The sequence below is a fragment of the Bos mutus genome, chromosome 10, assembly GCF_027580195.1.
Source record: "Bos mutus isolate GX-2022 chromosome 10, NWIPB_WYAK_1.1, whole genome shotgun sequence".
Taxonomy (NCBI): domain Eukaryota; kingdom Metazoa; phylum Chordata; class Mammalia; order Artiodactyla; family Bovidae; genus Bos; species Bos mutus.
The window spans coordinates 65562443-65576135 of NC_091626.1; the positions used below are offsets into that span (position 1 = coordinate 65562443).

The 13693-nt window shown below is 40.7% G+C and overlaps 1 protein-coding gene across 2 annotated transcripts; it reads right to left on the reverse strand.

The window, feature by feature from the left end:
• Nucleotides 1-973: 973 nt before the first annotated feature.
• On the reverse strand, nt 974-12622 carry LRR1 (leucine rich repeat protein 1). Of its 2 annotated transcripts, XM_005894292.3 has the most exons (4): nt 12365-12622; nt 9094-9192; nt 5811-6532; nt 1002-2517 (listed from the first exon to the last, which is right to left on the reverse strand). In XM_005894292.3, exons 1-4 carry the CDS (start codon nt 12575-12577, stop codon nt 2277-2279), a joined length of 1275 nt encoding a protein of 424 aa, XP_005894354.1. In that variant the 5' UTR covers nt 12578-12622; the 3' UTR covers nt 1002-2276. The 2 variants fall into 2 exon arrangements, with proteins under 2 accessions (XP_005894355.1, XP_005894354.1); XM_005894293.2 differs by lacking the exon at nt 5811-6532 and having other exon boundaries at nt 974-2517.
• Between the last annotated feature and the right edge of the window lie 1071 nt (nt 12623-13693).

Sequence of the window (13693 nt, forward strand, 5' to 3'; positions counted from 1 at the left end):
ATGCCATGGCTAAAACTGATACAAATGAATTTAAAATGTTACAAAACAGACTCAGATTGAGAACAAATTTCTGATGGGAAGGGATAGAGTGGGAACTGGGGATTGACATGTACACACTGATAAATTTAAAACAGACAACCAACAAGGACCTACTGTATAGCACAAGGAATTCTGTTCAATATTCTGTAATGACCTAAGAAAATAATTTGAAAAATCCACGTATAACTGAATCACTTTGCTGTACACCTGAAACTAACACAATATTATTTGTGTTATGCTCCAATGTGAAATTAACACAATATTATTTGTGCTATGCTCCAATATGAAATTTTAAAAGTGAAGGGGATAAGCTAGATCTGTGTATAGTGGACTGAGTGAAACAGGATCCAAGTTGAAAAAATTAAAAGCTGACTTTGGGAATTCCCTAGTGGTCCAGTGGTTTGGACTCCATGCTTTCATTGCTAATAACATTGGTTTAATCCCTGGTTAGGGAATTAATATCCCACAATGGCTGCCAAAAAAACCCCCTGACTTTTCTGCAAACGTACACTCCAGCAGGGACTACTAGCCACATATAGCTACTTAAATTAATGCAATGCCTCACTTACTACATTTATTGTTCAATAGCCACATGTGGCTAATGACCACCCTATTGAACAAGAGACAACAGTTCCATCAGTTTTTTGGACAGTACCTTTTTAGACCTCAGTCTTGAATGTAAGGTAGGAGTTGATAATTGACTTCTAACTACAAAAAGTTCTGAAGCTTGTGGAAAAAGCATGAGTTCATGACAACATAAATTCTTGTTTGAACCCTTTTGCGCATACTCTGGGGGGTACTCAAATGTTATAAATTGACTGTGGGGAGGGTTGAGGAGGTAAACAACTTTGAATAAAACGGAAAGTAAGAATCAAAGAAGTGAGTCTAGTAAACACATAAAGGCAAGAAAGAAAAAGGAGTTTGAATAAATTGGGAAGGGGTATGGGTTATAAGAACAAATTCTGCTTTCTGTACATGAATTTTAAGTAGGCTAAGATGCTTACATGGAGATGGCTTGAAGAGAGGAAGAATGCAAAGGGCTGTATAGGAATAACATGTTTAGCACTTATTCCCAACATACGCTATTACACCTGCATTTATTGAAATAATTCTCTACAGGAACATGTAAAAATCAGGTAAGCACTGAATTACTTTTAAATATGTCCCCCCCCATCACTTTTTAAAGAACCATGTTTTTAAAGAAAGTTACTAAAATTTTATAATATTTTTGGTCAATATCTCAGTAATTTATGAGTTTAGGAAATACTAAGATTCTTAAAATTCGTAGTTTCAAAGACCAAAAGTTGGTGTATAGCATAAGGAGCTCAAAGGCGGTGGGAGGCTCAAGAGTGAGGGGATATATGTATACATAGAGACTCCTACGGACAGAGGAGCCTGGCCGGCTACGTTGCAAAGAGTGACACAACTGAGTAACTCACACAATATAACAACAGCTAATTCACTATGTTGTACAGCAGAAACTAACAACACTGTAAAGCAATTATACTCCAATTTAAAAAAACCTGACCAACAGAAAAAGAACAACCCTCATATAATACAGACTTAATCAGTAAAAAAGTGGCAATTTTCTCCTATTCCTATCCAACACCAAAACCTTATTCCAACCCTAAAAATGGAAAAAAAAAAAAAAGAAAAACCTAAAAATCACAACAAAGATTATGCGATTAATATAAAACTTTTAAGGCGGAAGTCTATTTGTCCAAAACAACTTCTACTTTATGTTTGGTGAATATAAAATTCTGTATATAGAAAAATATACCTGAAAATACAAGTGTTTAAAAACATATGTAGTTTCATATTGAACAAATTTTCACTACAATTTAGACTATTAGTCCAAAGTATATTTTCTATATATAGAAACTCAATTTAACTTAAATGCAAGACAAAAATTAAGAAAATTCTATGAACAGAGTGGTTGGGATCAATATCTGTTTAACATTAAAAGATAACCCCACAACCGGAAATACTAGGCCAAAATCAACACAAGTGTGATAAACTGATAAAAGTTAACACCACAATAAAATTAACCAGGTTTTAATGAAATTAAGATTTTACAATCAAATGATTGAAAATGTTAGACTACCACACATTCTTCCCCTCAATCAAGTATACAAAATCCGTGGAAAGCTGCCCTTTCTCCAATTTGACATTTAAACCATAATTGAATCCCAAATTAGTCTGAGACTAAATGGAATTTCTTTTTGTGGTATCACCTATTACTTGAGCATATCACAAGAATTTACATAACAGGCTAGAGAACAGAAGTAAGAAATAATGGGTGCTTCAGTACCACCCATATTATCTACTAAGACCACAGTGTGAGCAACAGAGTGTAGATTCATGGTAGTAGTTCCTTGAATAAAACTGCTTATACTGTATCTTCCACAAACACAGGTTTTTGCAGTATCCAAATCTTGACAAAGATGGAAAGGAATGATATGAGAGCCATATGGAATCCTATTGGAAAAAAACATTTTAAAGATATTTTTTAATGATTCAAAACTTCATGTATTAGGACATGAATTATTAGACACTGAATTATAACCATGAGAAAATAAAATTACTCTATTAATTCAGTATATTGTTTTTATTTTCCAAACTGGTACAAATGGGAAAAATATACTAAATAACAGCATATGACATAAGCCTAAGAGGATCTATACTACATAAAGTAGTTATCTTTCAGTATTGCCACTTAATAGTATAACCCACTGAATACAAGGAAAGAGTCATCAGTCCTTTATATAATTATACTGTATGACCAGTGTAACATAATTTAAATGTATGGCTCTCTCATACAATTCCTATAAATGGTAATGAGAGAATTTCTCAGTTCTATCTGTGAAGAAACATTTAAATAAATACATATACACTCCTAGGCATCAAGTGTTCAAAAGAGAATCCTAAACTGTGTGAAACAAATTTTTTAAATGTGATATTAGTTTTACTTTACTAAAGCAAGCAAGGGTCCTAACTGTGCTTAAATTAAGTCATCCACCCTCTTACTTAAAACTTCAGTGGCCCCCAATACAATTGCTCTCACCCTGCATAACACTGAGACAATCTTGAGATTGCCTGCCCAGTGCCCAGATCTCTCCTGCACCCTAAACACAATCATACCCCAAGCGCTTTGTGTCTCCCACACGCTTTTCTTTATTCTTTCTCTAGTACATGGGCTGGCACATTAACAGGTGTTCAGATCTTTTGCAACAAGTAAAACCTACTATTATAATTTAAACTGGTGCTGTTTTGTTTTGCCACACAGCATGTGGGATCTTAGTACCCTGACCTGTGCCCACTGCACTGGAAGTACAGTCTTAACCACTGGACTTCCAAGGAAGTTCCTAAACTAGTGTTTAAAACCCTAGTAGAAAAGTGCACATCAAATCAAAAATAGTGGCTTATTTACTTAAAGGATGGGATTGACTTTGTTTACAATTTTTCATTTTTTCCACACGTACTAATCTGTTAACTTGTGTAAGTAACTTTAAAAACAAAAACAAAAACAAAAAAACCACTTACTTATATTCCAGGCTTTTGGTTATAGACTAAGAAAAACAGGAAACAGTTAAAAACTGTATTTTCTACCCAATGTAAGTCCCCACATATTTTTCTAAGACTATAACTTCAACAGCTAAATAGCAGAGATTGTTCTCATGGCTTTGGATCTATATTCTTAAACCAAGGGAGCTGGAAATTTGCAAAATTATACTTCAGTAAAGATCAGAGTCATCCTAGCCAATTTATGATCCTTTCAAGTTATCAGTGACTATTTACAGTATTTCTCACTTGGACATAATTTTCAAATTTGAATAAATATGTTTTTTTTTTCATATGTAAGTCTCAGAGAAAGCAAAGAACAAGACACTTGGGAGTGGTTTATTGCCAAAAGACACCATTTAGAGTTATCTCAAATCAGCGGTTTTAACCTGAATCATGAGTATCACTTTCTGGAGACTTTAAAAAATCTATGACACACAGTAGGGGCCCATCTCTGGAGATTCTGAACTAGGTGATCTGAGGTAGAATCTAGGACCTATATGACCAGATCTAGGTATGTATTTCACATCTATATTATTTAGAAGTTCCTCTACAACTAATGTGGAGAAGGCAATGGCACCCCACTCCAGTACTCTTGCCTGGAAAATCCCATGGACGGAGGAGCCTGGTGCGATGCAGTCCATGGGGTTGCTAAGAGTCGGACATGACTGAATCGACTTAGCAGCAGCAGCAGCAGCTACAACTAATGATAACACAATTAATGATTTTTAATTTGCCAAATAAGCAAATTACATGTATTTATAAATCCAGTGAGTATTTATTGAGACCTATTATGAACCAGGCACTGTTCTTGGCACTTACGTGTACTGTCACTTGAGAGATAATTTTAAACTCCTAGTTAAGAGTCAATACCTTAAACCAGCAGTCCTCAAGTGTGGTCCCCTGACCAGCATTATCAGCATCTCCTTGGAACTTGTTAGAGATGCAGTTTCTTCATCCCCACGACAAATTTACTGAATAAGAATCTCCAAGGGTTGGGACCAGCAATCTGCTTTAGTTAAGTACTGTGTTACAATAAGCATGATTGGTGATGCATTCCTCAACTTTCAAGGATCACTGCCTTAAAACAATAATGAGCCCTTAGTTACTTTTGGTGGTGGTGGTGGTTTAGTAACTAAGTCGTGTCTGACTCTTTCGACCCCATGGACGGTAGCCTACCAGGCTCCTCCGTCCATGGGATTCTCCAGGCAAGAATACTGGAGTGGGTTGCCATTTCCTTCTCCAGAGAATCTTCCCAATCCAGTAATCAAACCCAGGTCTTCTGCATTGCAGGCAGATTCTTTACCAACTAAGCTACAAGGGTAGCCCAAGTTACTTTTAGAGCCTTAGTATTCAAGTATAAATCATGAACTAGCAGCCTCACCTTGAATGCAGTTTAAAAAGCAGATCTCCACTTCAGACCTCTAAAACAAAATCTGCTAAACAAGACTCCCAGGGATGTGATGAATATTAAAATTTGAGAAGTAAGCCAAGGCTCTTAATCCTAGCTAGCTGTACATTAGAAACACCTGGATAGTTAAAAGAAAAAAAATACTCAGTCCTACTCCCAAACATTCTGACTTAATAAGTCTTGGGTGGGGACTAACCACCAGAATTTTTTAAAGCTCCTTGCTGCTGCTGCTAAGTCGCTTCAGTCGTGTCCAACTCTGTGCAACCCTATAGACGGCAGCCCACCAGGCTGCCCCGTCCCTGGGATTCTCCAGGCAGGAACACTGGAGTGGGTTGCCATTTCCTTCTCCAATGCATGAAAGTGAAAAGTGAAAGTGAAGATGCTCAGTCATGTCCAACTCTTAGCGACCCCATGGACTGCAGCCTACCAGGCTCCTCCGCCCATGGGATTTTCCAGGCAAGAGTACTGGAGTGGGGTGCCATTGCCTTCTCTGTTAAACCTTCTTAGGTAATTCTAATGTGAAGTAAAATCTGAGAACCACTGCTTTAGGATAAGAGCACTTAAGCTAGGGATGATGAAGAGGGAAGACTGGCTTGGGTTTCAGTGGGTGTCTATGAGCATTACAAAGTTTACCTGTGTTTATTCATATGCCCATTCTTCTAGACCCATAACTTTTGTCATTTCTTTTTAAAAGAAGGCCATTGGAGCAAAGGGTCAGATTGTGCATAGTATAAACAGCCATGTTAAAGACTTAACTCTTGAGAATGATGAAAATACCATGATGCTATCAAAGGCTTACCTATTATATAATATGGTTCGTGCAGAAGATTCCAGTAAAGTTAATGGCATTTGCAGGTGTATAACTGGAAGGACTTTCGGTTGTTCAAAAGTATTTCCAAAAAGATCCAAGTACTCAAGGGATAAATTTTTAAATTCACTAGGCAAAAATGGAAGCTTATTTCGAGCTGCTGACAAAAACCGCAGGTTCCTCAGTTGTCCCATCTTGAAAGGAAGTCGAATCAATTCATTATCATCAAGTTTTAAATATGTAAGTTCTCGGAGCTGGCAAAACTGCACGGGGAGTGCCTTAATTTTGTTCTTGCTGATATCCAAACTCTGAAGTGACTTCTGGAGTGTAGACTGACACAAGGCTACACTAAATGATTCCAAGTGGTTATCATTCAGGTTAAGTTCTTGAAGGTGGATGAGGTCTCCAATTGTAGCTGGGAGCTTTTTTATATGGTTATGACTCAAGTCTAACTTTCTAAGGTTTTTTAAGCAAAGCATACGCATATCAACCCGGACAAGCCCACAATAAGAAGTCTGAAGATGTTCCAGAGAATAGGGGAAGTTCTTGCTTAGAGGATAGTCCTTTTTGGATGTGATAACCATTTTAGTTTTAAATTTTTCAAATTCTGAAGTCTTCACTGGTGTGAGGGTTGAAAGTGGTGCCTCAACATCACAGCCTCTATGAGCCAGTCGCACAGCTGAAAGGAAACCCTTTAGACTGCTGGAATTGGCCTGAAGATGTAAAAGTAGGTTGTACAATTATAAATTCCATTTTAGGTAATACATGCATGCTAATTCATCCTAAACAAATGTGGTGAAGTTGTATATGTAAATCATGCAATTATTTATTGAAAATTACTACATTTTTTTCAGTATTCTATTTTCACTAAATTTAATTACATATACAAAAATTTTTTAAGTTTTTGAAAAAATTATGTTGACATACTCTAAATAAAACTGTTCACAGGGGTAACCATATGAGCATACAATAAAACAGGAAAATATAAAGATTCCACTGAAGACTTGGATTTAAGATGAACTGACCCATCAACTATAATCCAATAAAATTTTTTTAAAGTTACTTAACCTTAGTAACCAAAAGAAAATGAAAAGATGAACTGACTCAAATCTCTGGTGCCTCAGAGACAGACTGAAGTAGTGCTGTACAGTACAACATACCCAGGGGGGTTGTTCACAAAGACTAGGAATTGCGAAAAGCAATAGCCCTGTCAAAAGCAAGGCCAAGGACTTCCCTAGTGGTGCAGTGGATAAGAATCTGCCTGCCAATGCTGGGGACATGGGTTCCATCCCTGGACCGGGAAGATCCCACATGCTGCAGAGCAACTAAGTCCAAGAGCTACTACTGAGCCCACATGTCACAACTACTGAAACCCACTCGCCTAGAGTCTGTGCTCCACAAGAGAAGTCACTACAGTGAGATGCCCATGCACTGCAACTCTCAACACAGCCAAAAATAAAATAAGTAAAAATTATATATATATATATCAAGAAACTTAAAAATAAAAAAAGGCAGGTGTAACTTAGCACTTGTTGCCAAAAGCAAGTAACAACACATCAAAAGCAAGAGACCGCTTTCAGCTGGACACAGAAATCACTATTAAAGTGATATGTGAATTAAGTCAGCAATAAAAATACTTCCTGGATACTTTAGAAGCTTCAAAACCTTTCTATCTGAAGGACTAGTGAACTTTCAGCAAGTTTGGGAAGCTAAGTATTTGGTTGGGATGTGGGAGCTTTGCAGAGGAGTAAAAGAGTAGAAATACTGTATGGCTATAGCGTATAAATGAGTACCCTTGATGCCAGGGTAAGGAGGACAGAATGATCAAGCTGTGGGAGATCACTGAAGAATTTTGAGTTGAGAATTACGTAACAAGAGCTACATATTATTCTCGCAGCAATATACACGGTGAAGTGGAGTGAGGAAAGTCTGGTGACCTGGGTTAAGTAGGTCCAGCAGAGGGACCTACTTGGGAGTTACACACATTAAAGGGAGCTGTGTTAACAGAAAGCATGTATGGCAGAGAGCAGGCAGAGGATGGGAATAAAGTCTTCACTCCCAGGATAGAAAAAAGGTTGCCAAGAAACAGGAAACAAAGGAGCGTCGAAGAAAACTGAAGATAAACCAGCACAGTGCCCTATCACAGGTGGCAAGAAAGAAAAGTTATTATGAAGGGAGTGGTCATTAGTGTCAAATTCTACAGAGCTCAAAAAGGATGAGTAATCATGGCAATGTGATTAGCAGATAGGAAGAGATCACTGACCTTTGACAGTGTTTTATGAATAAACCAGTGAAGTGAAAGTGAAGTCAAGTCGCTCAGTCGTGTCTGACTCTTTGCGATCCCATGGACTGTAGTCTACCAGGCTTCTCTGTCCATGGGATTTTCCAGGCAAGAGTACTGGAGTGGGTTGCCATTTCCTTCTCCAGGGGATCTTCCTGTCCCAGGGATTGAACCCAGGTCTCCTGCATTGCAGGCAGACGCTTTACCCTCTGAGCCACCAGGGAAGCCCAAACCAGTGAAAGTAGAGGTCAAAAGAGATACTGAGAAAGTGGACAGCTTTAGCCTCAACTTTCTAGAAATTTGTCTCTTCTATTCTAATTGGTAGGACTCTCAGCTTGTTTGTAGGTAGAAGGAGTCAGTGGCAGGACAGGCTGATTAGCAAGAGAAAATGAAAAACCAGAACAGGAGGAGGTAGAACAAAGCACCTCCATTAAATAAAACAGCTTAAACAGTTATTAAACTTTAAATGTTGACAAAGCATTGACTTGGGGTCAAGGATAAAGGCAAATGCAAGGTCACAGCTCCTACCCTCTGGGAAGGGAAAAAAGGAAAAAGCGAGATAAGGCAAAGAAGAAAACAGTTTCTTATCTTAATGGTTTATGTATTTAAAAAAATGATTATAGTAAGTAAAATATCCCCTAAAGTGTTTCTAATTGTATTTTATCCATTTTTTTTTAACACCAAATTTAGATTTGTTGCCTGTGATTCAGCTGGCAAGATGCAGACCTGTGCCACCTGCTTATAGAGTTCTAAGAACACCCTGAGGCTCCATCTTGGGCACAGAAGCAAAATCAGTTTTCCTTCTCATTCTGGGCAACTTCTCTAAGACTGACTCTGCTCTTTTCAAGGCCACACAAGCAAGAAAGGAAGCTGCCATCATTTCCTCAAACATGCCTGCAAGTGCCTGTCTCTGTTCAGCTCTGTGGGAGATCAGGCTCCTAACACAGCCTCTATTCTCTTTACAGTAAACCAACCTACGCATTAATACCATACCTTACTGAGGCAGATATCCACAGGAGGCTCCTTTAAGCGAACAGTGGCTTTCCCCTCATCCACAAATTTGGTGAAGAACTGCTCAATATTCTCCTTTAGCTGCTTAAAACCAATGGGACGGGGGGGGAGGGAGGAGGGGGAAGAAAATTACAAAACCAGGTACTGTTATTCAGTATTTATTACATCTGCAATATGCCACTTTGCCAGGATTCAGTTTGGCTTTTAGACCTTACATCTGGGTGCTTTGTTGTTTTAAGATTTAAACGTTTTTGTTTGATTGGTTTTGGGGGTATTTACACTCCTTATCCAGCTTTGGGTAAAATACAATTGTTCTACCTGTCCAGTAACTCTTCCTTCCTCAAGAACAGAATCCCCTTTGTTTGAGGAGAATGCTGCTTCTCTCCCATTCTAACTCTGGGTGTAGTAAGAGTTGCCAATAGTAGTTACCTGCTTTCTTAACTTTAGTCTATTAGCCTGGGGTAGGCATGCCTCCCACAAGATATAAACTTGATGAAAGCAGAAATCATGTCTCCTTTGTTCAGTATTATTTTCCCAGAGCCAGAAGAGTGACTAACATATAATAGCTGCTCAATAATTTTTAATAACTGATGTTGCTTCTACTGAAGGCTTTAACAACTATTTATTAAGAAGCCACTATGAACCAGGCACTATGACAGGGGGCTGGGGACAACAGTGGTAAATAAGACCAGCATGGTAATTACACTTATCAAGTTGCCAATTTCACGACAGAAAGTTTATTAAACAAGTAATTATAAGCATAACAAATATTAAGACAAGGAAGTACAGGCTACTATACGACCTTATATAGGAAAGGACTCTTACCTGGTCTGGGGGTATAAAAGAGAACCAAAATGAGTAAGAAATGAAGGATTAATATGTTAAGCAAGTGAAGATACTGAGGGGAGGAGAGGGAGGTAGTATATAAATAAAATGGAATAGTGTGCAAAGCCTTGAAGGTAAGAGAGTTTGGCAACTGTGAGGAGGTGAAAGACGTTCAGTATGCCTGGAAGATCCAGTGAAAAGAGGCAGATGAGTGTAGAGAGGTAAACGGAGATTAGATGAATATTCAGTGGATATTACTGTTAGATCTACATTTTGAAAATTCCCGTTAACTACAAAGTTTAATAATGAACTTTGGGAGAGGGGAGAATGGGATGGAGGAAAGACAATGGTAGAGGTAAGGAGATCCTTTAAGAAACCAGCCAGGCAAGGGACAATGGTGGTTTAGGCTATACCTGGGATGGAAGGGGGTATGAAAATACGAAAGTTACCCAGGAAGCAGAATTGAAAGAATTCAATAATATATTGGATATGGGGAAGGAAAAGCCTTTAAGGTTCCTGGAAAGGGACAGAATACTACTTAAAGGAGTTGCAGAACACTATCAGAAAAGCTGGGACAGGGGTGGCAAGGAAAATTAATCTGGAGGTATTCTGAGTTTGAAATACTGTGACACAACCAAATGAAGATTTCCAGTAGGTAGCTGGCTCAAGTTGGAAATTAAGGGAGAGGACTAGCAAAAGACACAGATTTGGAAATCAGTCAGATGGATGACAGCGTCATGGGACAGAAAAGTAGAAGGTTGTAAGAAAGAGCCCCAAGGTGCTTCCACACTCAGCACTAATTCCTACTCCTCAAGGCCAAGACCAAACCACCTTAACTAACAAATAAATGTTTACTTGACACCTACTATGTCCCAAGCCCTGTGGCACCACCTCTTCCACAAAACTTTCTCAAAGACTTGAATCAGAATTCATTTCATTTTTAATATTATACTATATAATACCACTCTGCTTCTACCTTTATTACAGCAATTATAGCCCACCTTTGTAAGTGGTGATTTCTGTTTTTCCCTTTCTAGTCTTGGAAAAACAGAGATTAAATCAGGTTTATTTCCCATCGTATCTATCCAGCATTGCACCCTGCACACACACTAAGTTTTCAACTAGTGGTTTACAATAACATTTTTGTTAGGATTTTCAGCTACTGACCTTAGCAGCGGAAGTTTTAAAGGAGAGATCATAACAGACTCTTAAAACAGACAGTACCTAAGGTGGGCATGAAAAGATAGGTTTTAGGGAGGTCAACAGGGAAAAAAGGGAGACCCAATTCTGGTTATGAGTTTGTTTCTCTCACCTAACAGTTTTCTAATCTTTAAAATTTGGTGACAGAAGTCCTTTCCATTTTAAAACATTACATGAGTTGATTCCACCGGAAAAGGGGAATTATTTAGACTTTCAACTACTTACACAAACATTTACGTGGCTCTGAATGAAACAGCAATAACTCTTCCTCAACTAAGAGTATTTACTGAGGATACAACACTGTAAGGGAAACAATCCCAGAAATTGTATAAAACCCAGTCAAGAGTTAGATGCAAAGAGGGTGATGAATCACCCCTCAATTTTATGATAGTAGGTACAAGGGTATTCCAGTCATTTTCACAAAAGAACGTGCCTGGGAATCAAGGTAAAAGGATTTTATAAAACTTGTGCTTTAAAAATTCAATTCCCAACTTCTTCTAGAGGGTTTACTACTGGTATGTAGATACAAAAAAAGCCTTGTACCTAACAAATAAAAACTTAGGAAATTAAACAGTTAAGAAAGAGCGAGAGATGCAGTAGCCAAGAATTTTAATAAAATTATCAAGTTGCAACCCAAGCATCACTGCTTTACTACTGTACTAATCGGGAAGATCCCCTCAAGTAGGAAATGGTAACCCACACCAGTATTCTTGCCTGGAAAATCCCATGGACAGAGGGGCCTGGCGGGCTGCAGTCCCTGGGGTCGCAATGAGTCGGATACGACTGAAGCGACTGAGCACAGCACAATCTGGCCTAACGACCTTAGATGCATCCCACAAAGCCTTAAAAACAAACAAACAAATTTAGCGAAGAAACTGGGAGAAACATAATCTACTGAACCAAAGTGTAGTCATTTTACGGTTCTCCCAAACTTGACTGATGCTACACGCAGGCCGAAATTTCAAAGGCATTAAAGGGGCAGGGTTGCTATCTACTACTAAGCAGCAAGGCTGTCAATAAAGTCGCAGAAACAGGCAAGAAAATTAAGAAGTGACTCTTAAAATCTTTCCGCCTTCGGGCCGGTAGGGAGACGCCAGGGTCCGGGTGATGGTGGGGTTCAGGGGCCGGGCGCTCGGCAACCCCCAAGACGGAGTCCAGCTGGGGAAACAGTCGGGCGTTTAGAGCAAGAACGCCTGGCTGCCACCCCTGACCCGCCGGTTCCACGCACCTCATAGCGGGTCCCGCGCTTGTCCTTCAGGGTGGAAATGAACAAACAGGCGGGGTGACGGCCGCCCCGCTCGCCTCCCGCTCGGGGACCCGGCGGAGTCCTGGGCGCCTGCTGACAGAGGCTCAACACCGCCCGGACGCCCTTGCCCCGGTTCCTCAGCCCCAAGGCCGGCAAATGCCGGCTGACCACCTCCACCTCGCAATGCAGCTTCATCCCGCCGGGACGCCAGCCACCGGCTCCCACAACTCGGCTTTAAAACTTCCCCCTTCCCGCCCCGCCGCGCCGCCGCCGGGGCCCTCGAGCGCGGGCTGTCCAGGGATCTGCCTGCCGGCTCGCGGTGCGACATCCCCGTTTCTTCGGGCAGCGGCTCCACGAATCCTGCGGGGGCGGACGGGGTCCCCTCTCCCGTGCAGGACCAAGTCTGCACTGTGGCTGCGGACCGCGGACACCGACCGCCGGAGGATCCGGCTCGCGCCTCCCGAACCCGGCGATCGGCGGGGGCGCCACGTCCTTTCCCGGGAGCGCGCGCTCACATTCCCAGTGTAATACTTTGGGGCCGAATCCTAGTTTCCACTGCTGACAGTTTACACGCTGTCCGCACACGTGGGGTCTTTGAGTTTCCCAAGAAAGGCCGTAGTTCCTGTGTTTTGGGGGGAGTCTTTTTGCCTACCCAGCTTTGCGAGTTGCCTACTGCCAGCTGGGGCGCTGATAGGCTGGTGTTTTGTTTTGGGTGCCCTGGAGGTGACAATTGCCACATCAGAATGGAACTTAATATTACAGTATTTCTCTTGGATACATGGTGGAGAGGGAACTGGCAACCCACTCCAGTATTCTTGTCTGAAAAATCCCATGGACAGAGAAGCCTGGCGGGCTACAGTCCATGGAATCGCAAGAGTCCGACAGGACTTAGAGACTAAACAACAACTCCTATTATACAGATTCCCTGTTTACAACCTCTAGTGGATTGGATGGAGTGACTGATTTGACTGCATCTGAGACTTTCATGCATTGGAGGAGGAAATGGCAACCCACTCCAGTGTTCTTGCCTGGAGAATCCCATGGACAGAGGAGCCTGGTGGGCTGCTGTCTATGGGGTTGCACAGAGTCAGACACGACTGAAGCGACTTAGGAACAGCAGAGACTTGGAAAGACCTTCTGGACCTTTCAGACTCCTTGTCTGACTCTTTGTGACCGAAGCCCGCCAGGCCTCCCTGTCCATCACCAACTCCCAGAATTTACCCAAACTCATGTCCATTGAGGAGTCAATGATGCCATCCAACCATCTCATCCTCTGTTGTCCCCTTCTGCTCCTGCCCTCAATCTTTCCCA